Source organism: Microcaecilia unicolor, chromosome 6 (genome assembly GCF_901765095.1).
Source record: "Microcaecilia unicolor chromosome 6, aMicUni1.1, whole genome shotgun sequence".
Taxonomy (NCBI): Eukaryota; Metazoa; Chordata; class Amphibia; order Gymnophiona; family Siphonopidae; genus Microcaecilia; species Microcaecilia unicolor.
This window is the reverse complement of record NC_044036.1, coordinates 345,700,651-345,727,974: the sequence shown is the minus strand read 5'-3', so window position 1 is coordinate 345,727,974 and position 27,324 is coordinate 345,700,651. Positions and strand designations below refer to the sequence as shown.

The 27,324-nt window shown below is 41.6% G+C and overlaps 1 protein-coding gene across 4 annotated transcripts in view; it reads right to left on the bottom strand.

The window, feature by feature from the left end:
• Positions 1–27,324, bottom strand: part of GPS1 (G protein pathway suppressor 1) — a 65,111-nt gene that overhangs the window by 18,684 nt on the left and 19,103 nt on the right. For all 4 annotated transcript variants that reach the window (XM_030205190.1, XM_030205187.1, XM_030205189.1 and 1 more), the window contains 4 exons: positions 20,460–20,595; positions 20,238–20,315; positions 10,160–10,220; positions 358–443 (listed from right to left, as the gene is read on the bottom strand). In XM_030205190.1, coding sequence (XP_030061050.1) covers positions 358–443; positions 10,160–10,220; positions 20,238–20,315; positions 20,460–20,595 — 361 coding nt within the window. The remainder of the gene's footprint in view (positions 1–357; positions 444–10,159; positions 10,221–20,237; positions 20,316–20,459; positions 20,596–27,324) is intronic.

Genomic DNA, 27,324 nt, shown 5'->3' with positions numbered 1-27,324 from the left:
GGGGGGGGGGGGGGGGGGGGGAGGAGGTTAAATGAAACTTGCAACACGTTTCCTTGTACCAGCAGGCAATAGGCCAATATCAGAAAATGAAGCTTGTGAAGTACATATTCTGTCAGCTGTTCCTTGCACATTGCACCAGATGGATAGCAATGTGCAAGGAACAGATCCTTGGATACAGATACAAAAACAAGCAGCAGAGGAAAAATACATCAGACATGGTGGAGACAAAAGGTGTGCGAGAGAATGTATTATCTGATAGAAACAGAGACAAAGACCAGCAAATGTGCCTCTTCTTAGAGACAAAGACAGTGCCAATCAGTAGAAAGAGTAAATAGCATTCACGTTTGTAGTGCTTACCTCAGGGAAGTCACAGTGGTCAAATGAGGCCAATAGAAAGCATTTTGCTGCCTGCTTGTATTTCCGAGCTGCTAACTCAGCTAAACCTGTACAAAAACTACAAGTTAGATCTAAAACAAAAAAAAAGACAGTAAAAGACAAAGGAGACCTGCAACCCACCCACTACACATATTAAATAAATAAATAAATAAATAAAAGCACTAGAGATCCTAAAGTCCATTCCATATACAGAAAAAGCACCAACCACAAGATGAAAAATGTCACACATGGGAGAGGGAAGGCCTATAACTTTGGACAGGTGTTGGCTGCTGCTGTACCATTCTGTGGTTCTACATATCAGTGCTAAAGGGATGGAACTGAGACTGGAAATGTCGGCATGAAGTGACCCAGCCCACAAACAAAATCTGAATGGATGACACAACGGGCTACTTTGGACCTTTATGTTTGCTTTTACATCAGAGCCTGTTCCATCAGGGAAATGAGGAAGAAGATTAAGGATAAAAGTCCTTCAGTGCAGTCAGTTAATGTCAGGTCCTTTAGAAAATAAACACTTGCGGTCTAGACAATCCACATCTATTTGTGGTACTATACCATCTATTTCTAACTCCTCCCAATTTTCTGGGGTGTACTTGAGTCCTTGTATATAGATCCCTACCCCAACCCTCCTATGGGGTCTTTGCACCCTTCTCGCAAATTGTCACCCATTGATGTGGATTGGGTAACCATGCTTGCGAAGATTATACTACCCTTTCCTTCCCAGGAAGTGGAGAAAGAGGCTTTTGATGAAGTGAATTTACATGATATGTGGAAGGCTGTGTCACGCACTGATTTCTTTCCGTTCAGTGTAATGGAGAAAAGCAACTCAATTTTCCAAGGATACAGAAAGAATAAATGAAAGTGGAAACTTCATTCTAAGATGTAATTTCATCTGCGAATCCAAGTGTCTACTGTTACCTACAGGTGTTAAGGACAGTTGGCTCTGCATAGCGTACTGAACACTTGGAAAAAAATGTTTCGCTTAAGAAACCTCCAGTTCTTGAATTTGTCCAAAACCAGTTTGTCTTCTCCTATGAAATTCTGAAAAGCATTTCTCTGTACATGTTTGCTTTTGATTTTATTTCTACTTCCACTCTGTAATATTTGCCTAATCAAACTGTGAAAAGGGATGTATCGTGGGGGAGGGGGGAGGAGGCGCTATTAGCTCCTTAAACATTAGATTTATCAGATTTTCTTGAATCTTTAATGATACTCCTAATAGATCTACCCTCTTATGTGCCTGAAAAAAGTAGACATGATTTCAATTCTTATGCTCTATTTTGTTTTTTCAAATCCCCTTTTGTGGCCTGCATTGTGTGGGAAAGCGCGGGGTACTACTCAAATGAAGAGGAAGAGGATATTCCTTGAGATGAGGCCTCATGTTTTGTCTGTTGCGGTGTCCTTCTATTTAAACATTTCAGTGTAAATGGTTGGTCAGTTATTTGGGAAAAAGTTGTGTGTTTGTACATCCATTGTAGCTGAAGGCATTTTAATGAACAAAAATGTTTAAAACTATAATTTCTCTTTCTATTGAAGTTGGATAGTTTTACTGTTAGAGAAGAGAAGGAGAGTAATAGTAATTTTTAGATTATTAGATGCCTGGTCTTTCCTCCCGTGATGGGGGCTCATATATTTTGATGTCATTACTATTTGGAATATTTCCTTTTTGCGCATCTTCCCTTATGTATACATAATTAAATTTCAATTTTAAAAAACACAAAGCACATTTATGTGGAAGAAAAGCATCACTAATGAAATCCCAGAGAACCATATGAACAGCAAGTTCTGGACAGTATGTAATCTGCCATATCCCGTTTTTCAAATGGTATTACATAATTACCCAGCTAAAATCAGGATTCAGGCAGGGAAGTCTATCTAAGAAATGGTCCCCTCTACCCTGTGCAGTTCCTTGATTTAAGCAGCCCTGGAAAAACAAGCTATAAATTAAAGTGTGTACGTAAAGCAAACAGCACAAACTTTGCCAGTGGCTGGGTCAAAGATACATGGCTAGTAGGTCTAAAACTATCCATTCAAATTTTGATCAAGTAAATTTAGCCAGATACTCATCTGCACAATTAGATGGCCAAATGCAGCTGAATAGTGTTCAAAGATAAGGAGAAATTAATCTTACCTGATAGTTTCTTTCCTTTAGTCCTACCAGGCCAGTCCGTCAACCAGCAGATGAAGACAGAGAAACATAAGTAGTTTTGTGTGGCTCACTCCCTAAGGGCACCGTGCAATCGTACAACACTCAGTATTTCGAATAACAAAGCAATGGTACTCATGATCATACTTCCAGTCTTCATCTATTACCTTTACCAACAAGGCATTATTGTACTCTACTGACACACAATTCTCCAACTTGGTCAGGAGCTGCGTCAAAATCCAATTAAATTGGTTAGAGGAACCAAAACAGAAGCACTTCAAACTGAGAAATGACAAGACAGCAGGAGAACAACTTTTAATGGAAGCATGCTCATTCATATTCACTGAAGGAGGACCTCTAGACTGGTCTGGTAGGATTAAAGGAAAGAAAATTATCAGGTAATACAATTTCTCCTTCCTTAGAAGTCATACCACATCAGTCCAGAAAACGTAGGATGTAGCAAAGCAGCTCTGAAATTGTGTAAGACTTGAAAATCCCTGTTAGTACATGCTCTTCTACAAAGATAATTAATACTTGTGCCCACAAAGGAGGAACTTAAGACTTAACAGATGTATGAGGGGAACAGCTAGGTGTTGCTCTACATCAATCAACCATAGTCCCCAGTAGGAACTTTATCCACTAAGTGGCAAAAAGTCCAGGATAAGTGGCTCAGAAACTTACAAGAAAACTACCTTTTGCAGTGTATATTTTTGACTACCATTATTATTCTTTTTAATCCCAGAAGTGAATGTGGGAAGGATCAGGCTTTCCTAAATTGTAGTATAACAAGGTATGGAGAAGCAGTTCCGCAGGCACTCGCACTATAGCCAACCCAACTGGATTAAAGAGGGGGGGCAGAGAAAGGAGCTCTGACATGCATGTGATATCACTTGCTGACATATTAATTCAGCAGAGAACTGGTTGTATGGAGGACTAGACAAGGCTGAATGGGATATGTTGTTTTCATGAACCTTCCCTTTTTCTCTAACAGAGAGAAAAAGGGGAGATAAGGGTCCAGCATGCTTTAGTTAAGCACTTGTACCACCACTTGCAATAAAAGAAGCTGGTGTTTTCATCAAAACAGGATCACTAACCAGTTTACTCTATGTAGAACATACAGGTCACAGCACAACTAAGAAACCTGTGTCTGAAGGACTGGGAAAATGCCAGTTGATTTGTAAAGCATGTCTCATTGGCAAGAAATGTATACTCCAACATTGGGTGAGACAGGCTGTACCTGCATATTGGCAATGGAGAGTTCAATTTCATAATTTGCTGCTGCTGGAACTGCAGGATGCTAATCGTATGTTTAACTCCAAATTCAGACTATCAATACGCTCATGCGCCTCCTCCGCTCGATCATACATTTGCTAGAGCTTTTTACTGAGTGTGGCCTCCACCGCTGCCATCACCTCGGCCGTGAACTCCGCCACCCAAGCGGAGCAGACCGAAGGGCTCGGCGAGGAGTGCTGATCCGCCATCTTGCTTTCCAACTGACACTGCTTATCTTGGTCTTTTCAGAGGGGTTTTGAGGTCATTCCGAGCACGTATCCATCTACCAAACAACTCCAGTAGCATCCAACAAGCTCTCCAAGCAGGTGTAGAAGAAATTTTAGCAACTCAAGGAGGTAAGGGTCGATATTTTAGCAGGAAAAGAGAAGGTGCTGAGGAGCTACCCTATTCAGCGTCCGATCTTGCTCATCGTGTCCACGGAAGTCTCATAACACAACCTTTTTATATACCATCCTTGCCATTAGCTCTAGACGGTTTACAAAATAAAAGAAATAAACAAAGTGCAAAAAAAAGGTAAAACAAACAAAACTATACAAAATTAATCCTAACTCATGAACGACTCAAACAAATTCCCAAGATTAAATTATGGGATCCTTTTACTAAGCTGTGGGAAAAACAGTCCTGCGGTAGCAGTGGGGGCCATTTTTCCCATGTGCCAGGGCCCTTTTTACAACAGCTAGTAAAAGCCCCCCCCACCCAAAACACGGCCGCGCAGTAAGATAACTCTTATTGCTTGGCCATGCAGCTGGGAGCCCTTACCGCCATCCATTGAGATGGGTTCCCATGGTAACCCAGCAGCACACAGCGATGCCCGATTACTGTCAGGTTACCACCACACTATTTCCAGGGTCCCCCCTCCCTCCAGAAATGGTGCACCTCGACTCAGAACTACTGCTGTGTTGGGCTAGCGGTAGTCCCGAAAGAGCGAACCTTACCACCACTCTGTAAAAGGGCCCCCCCATGTTATTTTTGGAAAAGCCAAAACTTCAAGATTATATGAGATCTTAACAATTGAACTAATCTAAGAACAGTAGGTAACAAATTCCAAAATGAAATTGCAAGAAATGGAAATATTTTTTTATATGAGGATTTAAGCTTCAAAGATGATGATGTTAGCACCAAATGTTTGTTTTTGTGAATCGATCTACAGGACTCTTGGTTACTTCTAAGTGTAATTAAGGAGGTCAAATACTCAAGACAATTACCATTAATGATTTAATGAGCCAAGCATACACATTTTAAATTCTTATCTTAACAGTTATGGGAAGCCAATGAAAAGATTTAAGTAATGGTGTACTCAAGTCAAATTTTGACTTAGAAACAAGATCCCCACTGCAGTGTTTTGTAACAGCTGGATACTCGCAATAGACATTTTTTATTTCCAACAATTTTTATTGATAAACCAGCATATTAAAGAAATCCAACTTAATCAATATATCATACATTGAATACCAGGAACATGCAACAGAAGAGCAAAAAAACCATTGGCAGAGAAATAACAATTTTCTCCCCTTTCCACCCATCCTCCCCCCCCCCCCCCCCCCACACCCCTGGGAGGAATAATCACTGCCTTAAAACGATAATAATAGCATACGCCAGACAATACTGGCCACTAACTCAAAAAGGTGATAATAAAATCTTATTAATCTTGATCCAACCCAACTGAGCAATCCTCCCCCCCATTCTCTCTCCCCCCCCCCCCTTTTCCCCTGTAGATCTCCCCCCCACCCATGCCCCAGGAGGTCTGGACTCTTATAACCCCCCAGAACATTGGACGGAAAGCAACTTACCCTACTCTAACCCCGCTCCCCTCCTCCCCCCTATAGTCTCGCTGACAGCTCAACAGATTCAAAATAAGACTGCTTCCTCTTGGTGACAGAGAGGCCAAGTAGGGATTCCAAATTTTCAAAAACCAAGATTTACGTTTAAAAGAGCATTTTACTTCCCGCACCTCCCAGGATACTAACAGGTGTACCATATTACGCCAATGCCAAAATTCAGACAGGGATTCAGAGGTCCAGGTCTGCAAAATGACCTTCCTCGCCAGTAAACACAGCTTACGAAACACCAGTCTATTCTTCACCGCAGGGCCCCGAAAGTCCCCCAGGCAATCCAGCACTAACTGAAGTGGGGAACCGGCGATTCTACAAGAAAAAATTGATGCCAAGTAGTCAATAATCCGGCGCCAAAATCGCCTTATCTCCACACATCCCCAAAATGCATGGAAAAAAGTGTTGTCCATTAATTTAGTTAGCGATTGAATACCTCCCACCCGAAAAAGCTGAACTTGGGATAAGTAAGCTCTGTAATAAACACGGAAAGAGCACTCCCTATAAATAGCACTGCTAGTAAGGCATGGGATATTTTTAATAGAAGACAAAAAGTCCCACGTGTCCAACTTCTTCACCATATCCTGCTCCCATTTTAATTTGATTGCTTCCACCCCTTTGATTTTCCAGAACTGCCATAAAGCCTTATCTACCCCAGATACCATGGGGGCACCATCAGCGACTGTCTCGAAAATGTCTTGAAGCTTGTCCCCACTCCATAACCCCAGAGCCCCCACTGGCAGGGACCGAATGTAATGTCTGACCCGACAATATGCAAAAGTGTCTCCCCATCTAATACATTCTTGGCCTTTTAATTAATTATTATAGTCCACCTTACATCCTGCCTAACACCTTCCTCACCTAATCTTTGTACATTACTAATTATGTCTGATATCATGGAATGATTGTCATAACCAAACTCTGTAAGCCACATTGAGCCTGCAAATGGGTGGGAAAATGTGGGATACAAATGCAATAAATAAATAAATAAAATTCAAAGATTTCAACCCTCCCTCCATATCTAGGATATGTTCCAAGGTTCTCATTCCTAACCGCTCCCACTGAATAAAGGTCGGATTATCCAATCCTGGGGGAAAAGCAAGGTTTCCTCTTATAGGTAGCAGTTCAGTGACTTGTGGGTCCCCTCCTAGCCCCTTCATCAAAAACCTTAATACTTCCCTGAGAGTGCCCAAGAGCACACTATTCCTAAAATGTCTAGGAATCAAAGATTTCTCCGCATGTAATAAAGATAAAGTATATGGGGCAAAGTATGCCACTTTGAGTGCAAGAGGCGTAAAGTAACTGGAGGAGTAGAGCCAATCTCGAACATGACGTAAGAGACATGCAATATTGTAAAGTCTCATATTGGGAAGGCTTTGCTTTCTTCTTAGCCCAGCAAAACCGCGAAGCAAGTCTTTTTGTTAATAGCCGCAGCGGCAAAATTTGGAGCATATACAGCCATCTAGGAAAAATTACCATTCGAAAGAGGCAGATGTGCCTGATCAAAGGCAAGGGTAACGCCTGCCACTTCTCCAATTGTCGCTGAGTGTTAAGTAACATCTGGGTCACATCAAGCTGGTATAACTCCGTGACCTCCGAGGAGAGAAGTACACCCAAGTATTTAAAGGACCGTTCTGCTCACTGCAGAGGAAACGACCCAGGCCAAGAGCACTTAATCTCTCGGGAGCTAGCCAATGCCTCTGATTTATCTAAATTTAGCCTGAACCCTGCAAAATTACCGAATTCTTGAAAAGACTCCAAAAGTGCACCCAATGAAACCTGCGGGTCAGTGAGAACAACCAAAAGATCATCCACAAAAGCTGCTAATTTGAAGCATTCCCCATTGATATCTACCCCTTGTATATCCACATTAGAATGAATATCCCGAATGAGGGGGTCTAAATAAAGAACAAAAAGAAGCGGGGATAGTCCTACATCTGATCAAAAAGTCTTTAGAAAGTTGGCCATTAACTATTACCCTCGCCCGAGAAGCATACAAAATCTTAAGCGCTTCTACAAACCACCCTGCAAAGCCATATACTCCCAGGGTGGCAAACAAAACTCCCACCAAACATGATCAAAAGCCTTCTCGGCATCAAAGCTTACCATTACTGCAGGCTGCTGATGTAATTTCACCCTTTCCAAGGAAGCTAACATACGTCTAAGATTTTTAGTTATAGAACGATTCTTAACAAACCCCACTTGGGAGTCATGGATAATATTAGGTAGCACCCGACTAAGCCTGTTAGCCAAGATTTTGGCAAAAAGCTTCACTTCGTAGTTCAGAAGGGAAATCGGTCGATACGATGCAGGTAAAAGTTGAGTCCCGACCCGGCTTGGGCAGGACCACGACCTGCGCTACATTCAGATGATGTGGCAAAGAGCCCTCATTTACCCAAGTGTTAAAAACTGCTTCCCCCAGCAATTTGTAAAACTCGGCTCGAAGCCCATCAGGACCCGAGGCCTTACCCAACAGACCTCCGCAGATCACCCTATACACCTCGTCGGGATGAATAGGATCGTTCAAGGCTTCTCAATCAGAGGGGGCAATACTAGGAAGATTTAGGCCTTTCAGATATAAACGACTCGGGAAATCGTCCGACTCCTGCGGAGTATACAAAGTTTGATAAAAGGATTTGAAAACATCACATACTGCTTCATTCGAGTGTACCATCTTCCCTGTGGAGTCCTTAATTGTGACAATAACCCTAGACGCCTGCTTTCGCGCAATCTAGCCAACAGTTTCCCATTTTTACTACCATGTTTGTACAGTTGATATCTATAAAAGCTTTGTGATTTAGTCGCGCGTTCATGAATCAGAGAATTCCAAGCTGTTTGTACTGACAATAGTTCCCTCTTGAGAGAGGCATTAAGGTAGGCACCAAATTTTTGACGTAGTTTCAAGATTTCCCTTTCCAATCGAAGAATTTCTCTATCCCTGGCTTTTCTCCGGTGGCTAGCATAGCTAATAACTGACCCTCGAAGAACCACCTTAGCAGCCTCCCAAAATATCCGTTGCAGAAGATTGATTAAAGTGCCTATAGTCAGACCAACCGGCTAACAAACTCTCCTTAAATTTCACATCATAATACAAATAAGGGAAAAGCCCAGGTCTTTGAGGACATCCCCTGACCTCCCGGATTCCAGTCTAGCCAAACCGCAGCATGATCCGAGATCACGTACAGGCCAATCTGAGCTTCTACTACATCAGAAAACAGTGATCGGGAGACCAGTAGATAGTCTATCCTTGACTAGGTTGTGTGCGCTCAAAACAGGTGCGTGTAGTCTCTGTCTGAAGGGTGTAAAACCCTCCACACATCCAAAAGATCCAACAAGGAGCAAAATTGCAGAAGACCCTTTGCAGACCTGGACCTCGTTCCCACGGGGGGAGGGGAGGGGGGTCAAGTTGATCAAGTTGTGGATCCCAGACTATATTAAAATTCCCCCCCCCCCCACTAGCAAAGGAATAGAATCTTCCACAGAAAGAATATCAACCAATTTCTTATAAAATGCACAATTCAGTTGAGTGGAGGAGTGGCCTAGTGGTTAGAGTGGTGGACTTTGGACCTGGGTTCGATTCCCACTGCAGGCACAGGCAGCTCCTTGTGACTCTGGGCAACCCTCCATTGCCCCAGGTACAAATAAGTACCTGTATGTAAGCCGCATTGAGGCTGCCATGAGTGGGAAAGTGCGGGGTACAAATGTAATAAAAATAAAAAATAAAAAAAATAAAATTAGGGGACTCCTCCAACATCAGCTCTTAAAAGCCAAGTTCCCTCAGGAGTTGCCAAAAAGAAGAAAGAACCAACCCTTATCAGGAACAGTCTTACCAAAGAAAAAGTGATCAGAGTAATATTCCCTTCTAGCTTGTTCACGGTATAAAATTGAAATTGCTGTCTCCCCTCTGATTCAGAGTCCAAAAATTACAGACAACGAAGAGAGGTATCTCAGATTTCTCTGAGCTAACCCCTATGGTTTTCTGAAGCAAAATCATTTCAAATATCAACTCCCTGCTCTACTGGGTTCCAGTTCTCCAATTGGTCCAGGAGCAAATCTCAGCAACCAGTTCAGAAGCTGCACACTCTGTCTCAGCATCCGCTGGAGACAAATACTGAACATTCTAAAGGCTGCACAGCGCCATTAGAGGGTGAATCACACAGAACTACTTGCTATCTTGCTCTGCAGGTTTTTGAAAATCAACCCAAGAATTTATCATCGATTTATGGTAGTGTTCGTGTTCCCTGAATAGTGCTACTCATTTACACAATCATTTTCTTGGCATCAATCATAACCTTAAAATTCAAAGTGGTCTTTGTGCTAGTCAAAGCTGACGGTACTGAACTGAATACCTCCATCATTTTTCAGCATTTTACAACTCTAAGAGAATAGTTAAAATGCACTTTGTGTTAACAATCATATCTTTTCAGCTCCCTGAAAACAGGAAAGGTGTACAACCAAATATACCAACCTGGCTCAAGCCTACACTATACAGACTTACCTGCAGCACATTTCAACTTGGTCAGTACAGCCTGTGTCTGGCTATCTCTCTCGCCTCTTTGCTAAAGTGGCAGAAAGAAGAAAAGAGGTAATGAAGTAAAAAAAAAAAAAAAAAGTCCCTAGAGCACTAAAAGGTATGAATTAGACAGCTTATCGGGTCTAAATTTCTTTTGCCTTTGGTTAGTCTTCTTTCTCCCTGCCAACCTCTACCTACCCTAGGCACATCTTTTAATTTATAATTAATTATTCCATTTAAGAGAGCAAGAGGGAAATGTGTCACCATAGAATATTTTCATCAACAAGTTATTCACAATAAACAACAAATTACTTGCAATTCAGTGAGAAACAAACACAAAATAATAACAATATATCAAATAATCCTAAGGTCCTTTATTAGTTTACATATACACGTAAAGTTGCTATTTTTTTTATTTTTATTACATTTGTACCCCGCGCTTTCCCACTCATGGCAGGCTCAATGCGGCTTACATATTATATACAGGTACTTATTTGTACATGGGGAAATGGAGGGTTAAGTGACTTGCCCAGAGTCACAAGGAGCTGCCTGTGCCTGCAGTGGGACTCGAACCCAGTTCCCCAGGACCAAAGTCCACCACTCTAACCACTAGGCCACTCCTCCACTCCACTCTTAGCAACTTTACATGTAAATGTTTATATTTGTATCCCACATTTTCCCACCTATTTGCAGGCTCAATGTGGCTTACATTGTACTGCAGAGGCATTTGCCATCTCCAGTAGAGAAACAAATACAAGGAGTTGATGTGGTCGGATAAGGTTCATGTGTTATAGACACATTAGGGAATTATAGAGAGGAAAAGTTACGTAGAGTCTGTTACAAGCTTTGGTTTTGTTGCGTTGCGGAGTTTAGGCACTTATGTTGGGTCGATGGGGTATGCCTTTTTGAACAGGTTGGTTTTTAGTGATTTCCAGAAGTTTAGGTGGTCGTACGTTGTTTTCACGGCTTTTGGTAGTGCGTTCCACAGTTGTGTGCTTATGTAGGAGAAATTGGATCCATAAGTTGATTTGTATTTGAGACCTTTGCAGCTTGTTGGATAGTGGAGATTTAGGTAAGTTCATGTTGATTCGATTGTGTTTCTTGTTGGTAGGTCTATAAGTACATAAGTAGTGCCATACTGGGAAAGACCAAAGGTCCATCTAGCCCAGCATCCTGTCACCGACAGTGGCCAATCCAGGTCAAGGGCACCTGGCACGCTCCCCAAACGTAAAAACATTCCAGACAAGTTATACCTAAAAATGCGGAATTTTTCCAAGTCCATTTAATAGCGGTCTATGGACTTGTCCTTTAGGAATCTATCTAACCCCTTTTTAAACTCCGTCAAGCTAACCGCCCGTACCACGTTCTCCGGCAACGAATTCCAGAGTCTAATTACACGTTGGGTGAAGAAAAATTTTCTCCGATTCGTTTTAAATTTACCACACTGTAGCTTCAACTCATGCCCTCTAGTCCTAGTATTTTTGGATAGCGTGAACAGTCGCTTCACATCCACCCGATCCATTCCACTCATTATTTTATACACTTCTATCATATCTCCCCTCAGCCGTCTCTTCTCCAAGCTGAAAAGCCCTAGCCTTCTCAGCCTCTCTTCATATATCCCGGGGCTTCGCTGTAGATAATTTTATGGACCATGGTGCAGATTTTGAAAGCAATACGTTCTTTAATTGGTAGCCAGTGTAGTTTTTCTCAGAGGGGCTTGGCGCTTTCGAATCACGTTTTTCCAAATATAAGCCTGGCTGCTGTGTTTTGGGCGGTCTGAAGTTTCTTTATGAATTGTTCTTTGCATCCCACGTAAATTCCATTACAGTAGTCTGCATGGCTTAGTACCATTGATTGTATCAAGCTGCGAAATGTTTCCCTCGGGAAGAATGGTTTCACGCGTTTTGAGTTTCCACATTGAGTGGAACATTTTCTTAGCTGTAGAGTTAACTTGGCTCTCAAGTGTCAGGTTGCGGTCGATAGTAATGCCGAGGATTTTCAGGCTGTCTGAGATAGGGAGGGTGTAGTCTGGGGTGTTTATATTTGTGAGTTTGTTTGTATTGTATTGGGATGAGAGGATGAGACAGTGTGTTTTGTCTGTATTGAGTTTTAGTTGGAATGCATTTGCCCACGAGTCCATGATGTTAAGGCTGAGCTTGATTTCCTTGGTGATTTCTGTCAGTCGTGTTTGTGAGGTATATATATTGTGACGTCTGAATAGATGAATGGGTTGAGGCCTTGATTGGATATGGACTTGGCTAGTGGTGTCATCATTAGGTTGAAAAGGGTCGATGATAGTGGTGATCCTTGAGGTACTCCGCAATCGGCTTTACACGGTGGTGATATGTTTGATTTACATTTCACTTGGTATGTTCTAGTGGTTAGGAAACCCTTGATCCAGCTTAGTATGTTTCCACCAATACCGTAGTAGTCTAGGAGTCTTAGTAGTATATTGTGGTTTACCATGTCGAATGCACTAGACATGTCGAATTGAAGGAGAAGTATGCTTTTACATGTTGCTATTTCCTGCTTGAATTTGGCCAGAAGTGTAATGAGTACTGTTTCAGTGCTATGGAGGGGATGAAATCCTGATTGTGATTCATGTAAGATTGAGAATTTGTTTATGTAATCACCGAGTTGTTTGGTTACCATGCTTTCCATCAGTTTGACTACTAGTGGGATGGATGCTACTGGGCGGTAATTGGTGAGTTCACTTGTTTTTTTTCTTGGAATCTTTAGGAATTGGGGTGAGTAAGATGTTGCCGTTTTCCTTAGGGAAGAGACCTTGTTGGAGTAAGTAGTTTAGGTGGGATGTAAGGTCTGCTATGAAGCGGTCAGGAGCAGATTTTATTAGATAGCTGGGGCACATATCCAATTTGCAATGAGTGTCGGAGAACTTATAAATCGCATGGGCAATTGTATCGGTGGTGAGGGGAGCAAAGTTTGACCAGATTCGGTCTGCTGAGTATTCTCCGGGGGTTGGGTCCAGGCTGTTGATGAAGTTTTTGATATTAGTATTGTCAAGAGGAAGTGTGTTGTGCAGGTTTACAATTTTTTTAATTATTAAGATCAAACATGAAGAAATAACATAGCAAAATGCACAACAGCCAGTACAAATACCAAGAGACCACCCCCCCCCCCCCCCCACACTCCCACCCCATCCCCTCAAATGCCCAAAAACCACCCCCTTACAAAATGCTGCTTGTCAACTTTAAATAACTAAACTCCTCGGTAATAATAAGATGCAGAGAGCAGTCCAACAGAAAGATGTAGTACTCAATGCATATGATTACCTGCCGGTTGGCGAGAGGTCATATGCATGTACTCAGTGTAAAGAGCTTCTAGCTCTCACAGAATGAGTCTGTTATCTTGAGGCTAGAGTAACGGAGGAGCTGAGGCATCCAGAGAGGTATATACTGCCCTGCTAAACGAGAACTCTATCTGCACTAAATCACATTTCAAAGAAAGCTGAACTTTTCTAAACATTCATTTGTGAACCTGACAATATATTTTGTTTCAACCCCCTCCCCCCTGAACTTTGGAAACAAAATATATTGTCAGGATCACAAACTAAATGTTTAGGGAAGTTCAACTTTCTTTGAAATGTGATTTACTGCAGAGACAGCGTTCTTGCTTAGCAGGGCAATATAGAAGAGACCTAAAGGGCCACAGAAGTCCCATCTCCAGTCTGTGCTGCCTCGGAGGAGAGAAATCACCTAACAGGAGTCGATCACCTCGCTGAAGCAATCCTGTAGCCAAGACCTGAACACCGAGGACGTGGTTCCAGGGGTTTCTGCCTAGGAGGGAGTGTTAAAAACCACTGGTTTACTAAGAGGTTTGATTACTGGCATGTAGCTAGGTGGCTTGTGGCTATGAGAACCACTTGGTCATTTGCCTGCATGGTGTGAAGGTGGCAGACCTCACGAGTCACCTAGATAACATTTTAGACCCTGCTGGGGAGGAGCTGGCTGTCTTGACACATGAGGACCAACAACATAGGAAGGTTTGGAAGGGAAGTTCTGGAAGCCAAATTTAGGCTCTTAGGTAGAAAATTGAAATCTAGAACTTCCAAGGTTCATGCTCAGAAATGCTCCCCATTCCACATGCAGGACCTGAGAAGCAGGCAGAGCTCGAGAGTCTCAATCTGTGGAAAAGATGATGGTGCAGGGAAGAGGTTTAGATTTATTCAAAATTGGCCAACAGTCACCGAGGTGTCTTTTAATGACACTATGAAAATAGAGAAGAAGTGATGGCATCCTGATAGAAAGGTTACAACAAAGACGAAAGTAAGCCAGGTGCCTTTAAGGGAAGGGCAGACAGTCGACCCAAAGGGAAACTGTGATATCAGTGATAGGCTGGACAAAATTGGAGGACTGGTGCTATATGTCAGAGGGCACCGAGTCAAACAGAACAAGGTTTCTGCAGGAAACAGATGGCAATATGGAATCTTTAAGGGTAGAAATGTCATATGGGAAGGGAAAGACAATACTGTCCATCTGTCCAGAATGAACAGACAGATGTCAAAATATTCACAGAAAATTAGGGAGGTTAGCAAATTTGACAACACTATAATAATGGGTAGTTTAGATTGTAAGGATTTAATGACTGCTACTTGGTGTGGACCTACAGATGCAGCAAACAAATATTGGACTGACCAATTATGCACTTTTGTGTACTGATAATGATAAATTCCGTTTCTTGTGTTTGCCAGTACTGGATTATATATATATACACACTCTAAGTTGAGTTTTTTTTCACTGCATGGCTAATTGAGGCTACAGTGTTTTTCACCATCTTGTTTTTGCTTTAAAAAGGGTGGGGGTGACCTATGATTAGTGTCTGTAGTCTCCTAGTTGGGCTATCTATACCAGGGGAGGCATTTAATGCCGAGGTCACCCTCTCCATAAATATAAATATCACATTTAAGGTCCAGGTGAGGCTCTTGGAATCTTTTCAGTGAGCTGGTTTAAATTACCCCAATACTGATTGAAGGAATATCAAATCAGGAATCATTAGTGAGTAAAATAAATGACTGCTTCGTGGAGCTACTGGAACAGGAACCGACAGATGGGGGGGGGGGGGGGGGGGGCTATTTTAGATCTAGTCCTTAGTGGCATGCAGGATGTGGTATGAGAGATAGCCAAGTGGACTCAGCATTGTTAAGTGATCATAACATGATCAAATCTGATGAACAAGACACTAAGGAAATCACTCCAATGGGCATCTAGGATAAAATGAGTAGAGAGGTGTGGTAGCCATGTTAGTCCACTCTTAAAGGTTATAAATAGAAATCAAACAAAATAAAACATGGAAAAGAAAATAAGATGATACCTTTTTTATTGGACATAACTTAATACATTTCTTGATTAGCTTTCGAAGGTTGCCCTTCGAAATGGTTAAAATAAAGGGGCTAAACAAAGCAGCTGCAAAGTTATGAAGTTTAAATCAGGTATGGATGTTGTCTAAAAATACCATCTTGGAAGTCAAAAGCAGATGTATCTCACATATTAAAACAGTTGGAAGGAAGGCCAAAGGACAGCTAGCATGGTTAAAAGGTGAGTTGAAAGAGGCTATTAGAGCCAAAACAGCATCTTTCTAAAAAAGGATCCAGATGAAGAAAACAAGACGCAGCATAAGCACTGGCACATTAGATAAGGAAAGCTAAAAGAATTTGAATGGTAGCTTGGCATAGAGGCAAAAAGTTACTGTAAAAACTTTTTCAGGTACATTAGAAACAGAAAGCCTGTGCAGAACTCAGTTACACCACAGATCACCAAGAAGTGAAAGAGGCAATCAGGGAGAGCAAGTCCATAGCAGAAAGATAAAAAGAACTTTTTCTTTCGGTCTTTACTGAGGAGGATGTAAAGCAACTACACAAGCCAGAAATGGCATTTAAAAGGTGACGATATCAAGGAAACAAAACAAATCTCAGTCAATCTGGATGATCCAATGCTGTTGTTTGCTTTCTATTGCAAGTGGAACCTAGGGATTTGCTTTAGATTAATTTCAGTTGATTTTAAATTATTTGTGTTTATGTTTCCTTGTTTTATACATTTTCTATTTTGCTATTTGGAGTTCCTTTCAGTTTAACTTGATTTTTATTGTATTCTAGACCACTGTGATCTTAATTTTTGTTTTAACCCTAATGGTCTAGAAAATTTAATTAACTATAACTATGTAATTAAAATCATCCACAGTACCTGAAGCTTGGAAAATAGCCAACATAACACCAATTTTAAAAAGGGTTCTGGCTGATCTAGGAAACTACATATATATGTAACCACTACCATACTGAGACAGCAGGTCCATCAGTCCTGTATACTGTTTTCCAACAATGGCCAATTCAGGTCACACATCTGGCAGTTAATAGATTTCATGCTTCCTATCTCAGGAATAAGAGGTAGATTTTCCCTAAGTCTACCTTAAAAAAGATTTATAGACTTTTTCTATTAAGTTGTCCAAACTGTTTTTTAAACCCTGCTGTGCTAAAAGATTTCTACCACTTTCTCTGGCAGTAAATTCCAAAGCTTAGTTATACATCGAGTGAAGAAATATTTTCTCCAATTTGTTTGAAATGTGTTACTTAGTAACTTCATTGCATGCTCCCTTGTCCTTGTTCTTTTGAAGAGAGTAAATTGATTCATGTCTATCCATTCCACTCCACTCATTATTTTATTGACTCCATCATATTCACTCTCAGCCAAGCACAAGAGTCCTAACCATTTTAGTCTTTCCTCATATGAGATTGGTTCTATCCCCTTAATCATTTTGGTTACTCTTCTCTGTATACTTTTTAATTCAGGTGTATCTTTTTTGAGATGCGATGACTAGAATTGCACACAGTATGCGAGGTAATGTCGCACCATGGAGCATTATAGAGGCGCATTCATCAGTGGCGTAGCTACGTGGGGCCTGAGGGGGCCTGGGCCCCGTAGATTTGGCCCTGGCCCCCTCCTGACGATCCCCTTTAACCCCCCCTCCCGCCACCAACCCTCCCCTGCCGTGGCCGCCCGGCCGCTTCAAATACCTTGTTGTTCGTTGGCCCCGCCAGCCGAGAATCTAGTTCTTCGGCGCCAGAGTAGCGCCTTCATTCAATGCAGTTCCTGGCGTGATCAGCTGTTTCTGACGCCGTACATAAAAAGATATTCAAATATGACAAAACAAAAAGTATAACGAAAGATATCTTTTTATGTATTTTGCTGTTTTATGGGTTCATTTTAATTTATTTAATTATTTACATTTTTAGCACTAACCAGACAGGGAAAACACTGGACTACTCCTGCTGGATATGTAATTTTGGTTGTTCTGTATTTCAGAATGAGGCGTTGCCTTTAAATACTCTATTCACTTAGGGTATGTTAAGTTGTAGGTTTGTTTGTTTTTTTGTTAAATCATATTATCTGATGGTCTTTTATGTATTTATTTTACAGCTTTATGTTAAGCCTCCGACACAGCCCTTGTGAGGGTGAAACATAGCCATGTTGGGCGGTTAGAGGAAAACTGTATGCTGTTTTTATGTATGTGATTTGAATAAATATTTTATTTTACTACGTGGGTCTGCTCCTCCTTTTTCCTTTTCTAGATTTTGCACACTGATTCCCAGTGTGCTTTTTGGGAGCAAATTAGAAAAGGTACAGAGAAGGGTGACCAAAATAAGAAGATGGAATGACTATTTTATGAGGAAAGGATACAACTAGGGATCATCAGCTTGGAGAAGAGGCAGCTGAGGGGTCTATAAAATACTGAGTGGGCAGAGGTGAATTGCTCATTTACTCTTTTCAGTAGTACAAATACTAGGAGACACTCCATGAAGTTGTGCAATAATACTTTCAACACATAGTTAAGTTTTTGAACTCACTGCCAGAGGGTGTTGTAAAAGCAACTAGAGAGTCTGCCAAGTTTGTCCTGCAAAAACAAAGGGGGGGGGGGGGCAGTCAGCATTGCTTTAAACACTAACCACCACTGGCTTAACTGAACCCAAATATTCAGTGCCAACTCCTATCTGAGGACTGGCACAGATTATCTGGGTGTTTGGTGGTACAGCGGACAGTAATCCAGGTATGGCACTGACCAAGCATAGTAAGAACATCATTACATGAGTCCCAACATGTTTGTTTACCAATCTGGGTATTGAATATCTGTGGTGCCGGATAATCTCCGGCTCCATCCCTGGATCACCACGACACTAAATCGGATAGTATCGTAGCTGTGAGAGCAAATAGTGAGCAGCACTATCTGGTTAAGTGCCACTGAATATCTGCTCTAGGGCCAGCCAGTGCCATCTAACTGGGCAAAAGTGGAAACATTTGGTCCTACCTGAATTTTCTTTCTTTGATTCCAACTAGTTCAGTTAGGAATGTGTGGATTATAATCGTCAACCAGATATGGAGACAAACTGTAAAGCTGTGTGCTCTAACCTAAATAAGTCCCTGTGCAGCCATAGCTCCTCACTATTTCTGTTTCATTAATATCCCTCTATCCAGTGGATAGCAAGGAATCTCAGGTTCTCTCCAAGAACCCCCAGACACAAGGCCCCAAAGGATGTTGCTCCCCTCCTGCCACAAGAACCCAGAGTGAACTGGTCTGGTTGGACTCGAGGAAAGAAAACTATCAGGCAGGACCACATTTTTCCTCTTATTGTCCCACCAGACCAGTCCAAAACATGTGGTGAGTAGCAAAGCACTTCTCAAACTGGGTGTGAAGCGACCTTTGAAGGAGAAAAGTTGTATGCATCAGCAGGACAAACTCAGGAAAAAAAATCCTCCAGGCCCTGCTGAGACTCAAGTCACCACGCCACAGTTCCCACTGGTGGAAGCTCCACCAAGCCAGCTTTTAAATCCACCAGCAAGGGAGGACACTCTGTACCGTGTTCCTGAACCCATTTACTACTTCTTTTCCCCTTTTGAAATTGTAATTAATTTCTAAACTTTTCTATCCTATAATTAGAATGAATTGAAAACCACTTAGATGATATTTTCGATGGGTGGTATATCAAGAAATAAACGAAGCAAAAAAAAAAAAAAGTCAGCCTCTCCTTCCACCTGCCAGAATAGGGATCCTTTGGCTGCTGCCTGCATTGTCTTGTTATGCCAGATGCAGGACTCAGAAGGGCCACTATGCCTACTCTCACCCCAAGAACAAATTGTTGTTGTCTCCACCATGAACTCCACACTGCTAAAATTCCAGGCTCCCCTGAGGCTTCTTCTGAAACGCAGTCCCAAAAACCACCTGCAACACACAGTACCTGTGCTCCTCCAGCACAAGATACAGAATGTGGCCTATCTTGCAGTGCTCCTACATGCACACCGGCCTGCTGTCTCCTCCTGATAGCAGCACCACCACAGCAGCCGACTCACCAGCTGCCCACCTCAGCATCAAGCACTCCTCCTCTGTGACCTCTACAGGACATGCTGGGATGTCTCATTGCTACTCACTGCCACTTCAAGAGAAGGTGAAGCTCTATAATATGGTCACTGTAGAGGCACTCACTACCCCCCTCCTCTAATGGGATTCCTCCTCTGGTAACAGTTACGTTCCCCTCTTACCCCAGCATACCGAAACTGATATGACCTGGGGAGGGGGCAATACCAGCACTCCCAGGCAGCTGATAGGACCCTTCTCCTTCTTGCATTTTATTAATTTTCTTTTTAAATATACTTCATTGTCTTCCTCTAGCCATCTTACCAACTGGGGGACCACTCAACCCCAGACTGTCCAAGCTAGGCAGAGGGGAAGAGACCTGGCTTTCTCCAGGTATCCCCTCAGGTGTGGGGACCACTGCAGGAATCAGGCTTCCTCATCATTCATTCAGGCTCAGCCAGGTTACCAGCTCTCTAGCCAGGCCTGAGAGCTACCATATCAGCACAGAATAAGACTGCACAGGATGTTCATTACCATCTACTGGAGACAGAGAACACTGGGGAGCTATGGCTGCACAGGGGCTTATATAGGTCAGATCTCACAGCTCTCCTGGTTGAACAGCATAACCCATATGTTCTGGACTGGTCTAGTGAGACAATAAGGAATAAGTTGTTTTAAATAAATTGACCCAAAAAGGTCTCACCTCTGCAATCTCAGGCGTGGACTCAGCTTTGCTCACATAGCTCAAAACGTGGGACCAATTCTGGAGGTAGACACTAACCTGAAAAGAAGCAAATTGGTAACACGGTGAAATGTGCGTACTGGGTGCTGCCTGCTGGACTCCACTTTCTGGCAGGCTCATGGATGATGAACTGCTATAGTGATTTACGTCTACAAGAGTTTACTACCTGTTGGTATTTCTTACTTTGATGACATTGAGACACATGTTAATCACATGCTTAGCGCTGGTGCAGTAATCCCGAGCTCGTGAGTAGCATTTCAGGGCATTGCTCAGATCACCACAGTCCAGGTAATGATCTCCTAGGTCATCGTGGCCTCTCCTGGCAGAAGTAGTAAATAGCATTTCGTCACTTCAATTGCCATACAATGTTGACTAGGTGGGGGAAGTGGGAAAATTACATACATATCTATTTAAGCAGGTGTTTGAGGGCAGAGTCACCTCAATTTAATATACAGTCATGCTTGTTTGCATGACTCATGTTGACGCGGCTCTGATATAAATTATATGTAGATTACATTTTGTTGTAATATTTGAATAGGTTGGCCATTGTTTTTGTTTTTTTATTATGTACGAGGACAAATGAAAGTAATGCTTCTACCTCCATAATTCATAAACAGATGGCAGCACTGATGCGTTACATGTTTGCTGTTCTTTGGAATCTCTTCCTTCACCTCGGTTGGCGAGAAGTGTCTGTGTGAAGAAACCAATTTGCAACAGCTTGTGAAATGGAAGCGTGCACTGAGCACTCGCGAGTGTGATTTAAGCAACATGCCGTAATAGAATTACCTTCCAAGTGAAATTCACCACTGTGATAACTAACTGTGTTGATGTGCATACTATGCATCACTAGGCTCAAAAATATAATAATTGAAACTTGTGGACAGAAAGGCTGTTAATGATATTTCCTTTTATTCCTTTTTTGCCTTTTGTATAAATGCCAATTGCATATTCACGTATTGTGATGATATATTGAAATAAATGAATAAAAAAATAAAAATATAATAATTGTGGATCAGGAAGGGCTGATTTGTGTGATCAAAAATGAAATGGACAACTCATGAAAACAATGGGCGAGTCTTACATGAGAAAGGTTGAGAAACACAAAGGACAATCGGAAGATCACTCAAAGCATTACATTGCAACCCTGAACACTTTGAAAAAACGATTGAGATGGGTTTAGAAGGAAATTTTGTTGTAACACGACAACGCTAGGCCTCAAACAGCACGAAACACTACAGAGGCAATTGGAAAGATGGGTCTCGCAGTCTTACACAAAGCTATAAAAGGGAACAGCAGATTCAGTCCAGAAAAATCACAAAAATATACTATTGTAAAATTATATAAATCAAAATGCTTTCTGACACTAACGTTCAGTATAATGTCAAGGGCCACTTTTAATTTATAAATATTTAAAAACTTATGTAGCAGCAATGACGTTTATCAGTGTCTGCACTGCCCCCAGTATAATCATGGGTCAAAAAAACTGCATTGGTATTGAAACAGACAACATGCAATCCAAAAAGCGTTAGAGACACGCTCACTATGCAAGTCTTTAATTGCTGTGCTCATTCCACTTATCTGCACTACGGCGCTGTCACCCAACGAAAAGCCAAATGCTCAGTTCTTCACACTCAGAAATAATAAAAATGGAAACTGTGACCTATAGAATCAGTAACTTTTAGCTGCTGTAAAAACTTTCTGCAAAGTGAGCACGTTCCCACTGCTTTTCTGACTGCACGCTATTTCAATAAAAATGGAGGTTTTTTTGACCTACGATTGTGCTGGGGGCAGCTGGTAGTCACTGGTAAGTGCCATTGCTGCTTTAAGTCCAAGGTCTTTTTCTCCACTTTATTCTATATTTATCTGAAAGTGGCTCTTCACATTATGGTGAACGTCAATCAGAAAGCACTGTGATTACTCCCATCCACCAGACAGTCCAAACTTAGTACTATGTAATTTCCATCTTTTTTAAAAAATTCAAGGAATACCTCCAGGGGCATCTGTTCGACTCAAATGAAGAGGTGGAAAGGATTGGGAGAAACTGGTTGAACAGACAAGATGTGTAGTTCTTTTGTAACAGCCTGTCCATCGGTAGAAATGTGTGGCGACTACGTCAAAAAGTAAATATATGTAATAAAAGAGCAATGTTTCAAGCATTATTTTCATTTTGTATTGATTATAATACCTTCATTTAAGCTATGGAAAAGTTATGGAGGTGGAGGCATTACTTTTCATTTAACCCTCGTCTATTCTGTTGTACACCACCAAGAATGGTACATTGTGTAGATGGTTTATACAATTTCTTTAATACGTAGGTAGGTAGGTAAATAAAGAAAAATACATTTAGTACAAACTGAATTCAAATCCCACATAAGGAAGGTTTTCTACAATACCATTACACTTATGCAGAAGTTACTACTGTCTCTGCCCTAACCTGCCTTTTAAGTTACATGAAGCAACTGCGAATAAAAGCCAAATATCGAGTGGGGGATGATGGAGTTTTTAGACAACAGCCTCTAAAGTGTTGGTGGCTGGATGGTTTAAGACAGTCAGTTCATTGTATCAACAGTGACATGGATACCAGAGGGGAGTGGGGGGGGGTCTCAGATATTTTGCCTTGTTTATGAGCAGCTCGCTAGTGTCAACTAAGTAATTTAGGTTAAGATAGTGTAAAAGCAAAGCTTTTATGTTAATGTTTACAATATGAATCAATTAAAGGTGTTTGCTTGGCTCTCCTTCCCCACCCCTGCCTCAAATATTAGGATGCCAGACAACTACTGTAAAATAAGAGTCTAAGTGTTTTATATTAATACATGCAAAATTAACATTGACTATAACTTACACAATTTGTAGATCACTGGCAAACATAATATATTAAATAAATGAAATGGATCCTAAATTAGATAAGCACATGAATGCATTTTACAGAAAAGTTGCTAAGTTAATTTTCAGACACTAGGTTTTGGCTTTCCAAGAAGAAAAGACAGTGAAAATAGAACCAAAACATCTTTAAAATAGAGACAGCTTGTCGGTAGTATTATGAGCAGAGGTATAGCTAGGTGGGGCACCAGAGGAGCAACTGCTCCCGCAAACAGACTTCCGATGGCATCGGTGACTATTTTTCAAAAGTCCGCTCTCTGCTCCCCTTGGCATCAACCTGGCTAAGCTTCCGATTATTAGGTCGTTTCAGCGATTCCTTTCAGAAGATCTAGATCTTATCATATACAGAGGAGCAAAATAAAGAAAACATAGCAAAGTCTGTTTATTATAACTCTTTTTCTACTTGCCTTCATAAAAGCAACAATTTTAGAGGAATCTTATAAGCAGTATTTTTAAATTAGATTGTTTTGCAGTCTGTTCTATGGGTCTAAGCGACTTCTGGGTGACAGCTAAAGGTAATGCCAGGCAGTTAAGTGACAGACAAAAAAAGGAGAAGGGGAAGATGGCTCTTCTCAAACAACGGAGGAGACGTATGGATGGATTAAAGGCTTTATTGCAAAAATATCAAATTTGACTTGACACAGCAGCCGTGTTTCGGCGCCTGAGCGCCTGCTTCAGGAGTCTACAAAACATATGTAGTTAGTGACAAACAGCTGAAGAAAAAAAAAAAAAAAAAGACAGGCAGTTCTACATTTCTCAGAAGAGTTACCAAAGATCACATCAGAAAGATGGTTAGGAAACACTACATCAACACTGATACTTCTTCAGCCTCTGTCCAGATGAATAGACTCAGATTCCGAGAGAAGACCCTCCTCACCGTGAAAGATGCTGCAGGTCAGCTTCCTCAGGAAGCAGGTGACAAGGCTGCAAAGTATATAAGTACATAAGTACATAAGTAGTGCCATACTGGGAAAGACCAAAGGTCCATCTAGCCCAGCATCCTGTCACCGACAGTGGCCAATCCAGGTCAAGGGCACCTGGCACGCTCCCCAAACGTAAAAACATTCCAGACAAGTTATACCTAAAAATGCGGAATTTTTCCAAGTCCATTTAATAGCGGTCTATGGACTTGTCCTTTAGGAATCTATCTAACCCCTTTTTAAACTCCGTCAAGCTAACCGCCCGTACCATGTTCTCCGGCAACGAATTCCAGAGTCTAATTACACGTTGGGTGAAGAAAAATTTTCTCCGATTCGTTTTAAATTTACCACACTGTAGCTTCAACTCATGCCCTCTAGTCCTAGTATTTTTGGATAGCGTGAACAGTCGCTTCACATCCACCCGATCCATTCCACTCATTATTTTATACACTTCTATCATATCTCCCCTCAGCCGTCTCTTCTCCAAGCTGAAAAGCCCTAGCCTTCTCAGCCTCTCTTCATAGGAAAGTCGTCCCATCCCCACTATCATTTTCGTCGCCCTTCGCTGTACCTTTTCCAATTCTACTATATCTACTATATCTACTATATCTATACGAACATAGTGAATGATGGCAGACAAAGAACAGCACAGACCATCCAGTGTGCCCAGCGAGCAGGTTACCTCCTCTATGCTTTTAAGGCTGTACCTGCCACTCCATGCAGGTTATACCTTATGCCTTTCTGGAAGTCTTGTTTTGCTTTGACTCCATGTCAATGCTATACTGGGATCCTCTGTGTTTATCTTACACGTTTTGAATTCCAACATTGTTTTTGTCTCCATCACCTCCACCAGGAGGGCATTCCAGGATCCATCACCCTTTCCGTGAAAAAGTATCTCATAATGTCATTATAAAATTTACCTCCTTATAGCGTCATTTCTTATCCACTAGTTCTGCCACTTTCCTGTCTGAAGATTTGTTTAAACATCTGTATCGTATTTATCCTGTCCCTCCTTTCGTCTCTAGGGAGTACATAAGTATTGCCATACTGTGAAAGACCAGAGGTCCATCAAGCCCAACATCCTGTTTCCAACAGTGGCCAATCCAGGTCACAAATACTTGGCAAGATCCCAAAAAAGTACAAACCATTCTATACTGCTTATCCCAGAAAGAGTGGATTTTCCGAAAGCCCATTTAATAATGATCTATGGACTTTTTCTTTAGGAAGCCATCCAAACCTTTTTTAAACTCCGCTAAGCTAACCGCCTTTACCACATTCTCTGGCAACGAGTTCCAGAGTTTAATTATATGTTGAGTGAAGAAAACTTTTCTCCGATTCATTTTAAATTTACTACATTGTAGCTTCATCGCATGCCTCCTAGTCCTAGTATTTTTGGAAAGCGTAAACAGCCACTTCACATCTACCCGTTCAACTCCACTCATTATTTTATAGACCTTTATCATACCTCCCCTCAGCCACCTTTTCTCCAAGCTGAAGAGCCCTAGCTGCTTTAGCCTTTCCTCATAGGGAAGTCGTCCCATCCCCATTATCATTTTCATCACCCTTCTCTGCACCTTTTCTAATTCCACTATATCTTTTTTGAGATGCGGAAACCAGAATTGAACACAATATTCGAGGTGCGGTGCACCATGGAGCGATACAAAGGCATTATAACATCCTCATTTTTGTTTTCTATTCCTTTCCTAATAATACCTAACATTCTATTTGCTTTCTTAGCCGCAGCAACACACTGAGCAGAAGGTTTCAACGTATCATCAATGACGACACCTAGATCCCTTTCTTGGTCCGTGACTCCTAATGTGGAACCTTGCATGACGTAGCTATAATTCGGGTTCCTCTTTCCCCACATGCATCACTTTGCACTTGCTCACATTAAACATCATCTGCCATTTAGACGCCCAGTCTCCCAGTCTCGTAAGGTCCTCTTGTAATTTTTCACAATCCCCCCGTGATTTAACGACTTTGAATAACTTTGTGTCATCAGCAAATTTAATTACCTCACTAGTTACTCCTATCTCTAGGTCATTTATAAATATGTTAAAAAGCAGTGGTCCCAGCACAGACCCCGTGGGAACCCCACTAACTACCCTTCTCCATTGAGAATACTGACCATTTAACTCTACTCTCTGTTTTCTATCTTTTAACCAGTTTTTAATCCACAATAGAACACTACCTCCTATCCCATGACTCTCCAATTTCCTCTGGAGTCTTTCATGAGGTACTTTGTCAAACGCCTTCTGAAAATCCAGATACACAATATCAAGCAGTTCACCTTTATCACATTCAGGTCTTCAAATCTCTTCTTTATGTCTTTTAGTGCAAACTGCATACCATTTCTGTTGACTTTATATCCTTAGCAAGATACAGCCTGTAAGTGGGGCCTCACAACCTCCTCCCTTCTGGGGGTTCTGCTGCTCTTTATGCAGCCGAGCATCCTTCTGGCTTCGGCCACCAACTCTTCACATGACAGGCACTTTTTAACCCGAGGCACATATCAACATTTAGAATACTAGCATCTATGCATATGGTACACTAGCAGAATGCCTAAATGCTATTCTGTCACAGTGCAAGTAACTTGCATAGCATACCCAGATACTGTAAGCTATGTGCGTCCCTGTCATATTTAAGCTCTCTGGCAGATAACTGCGGACGTGTAAAAGTTAAGCATGTTGACGGCGCATTATGCTAGAATCCTAGAACATAATAACACAGTATATGATGGCAGATGAAGACTCACATGGTCCATCTGGTTGCCCAACAAGGCAACCAGAGCCACATCTGCCACTCCACAAGGTTACACTGTTGAGGTCAAATACTGACATAACAAATAGAGCAATCACACAATCATGAAAGATTGGCTTTATAATTCTGGATATTCACATTTATTATCCATACTTGATTAAACTAGCAATTCAACAATGTTGCACACTGACATTTTACTTTAGGTGAATGTGACACAAAATAAATGCACAATTTTTCTTGATCTGTCCCTGTTATCCTCAAGTCACAGACCATAGAAGTCTGCCTGGCACTGGTCCTAATTCCCAATCACTGGAGTTGCCGGTGAAGACAACGCCTGCCCCATCCATAAAAGGGACACAGACCGTAAAAGTCTGTCCTGTTTTGCCATATTTGGAACGCAGAGCATAAGTCCACCCAGTACTGGTCTTACTACTGGAATTACCATCTAAGCACCAAGTTTTTGTTTTGATTCCATCCTTTTAACA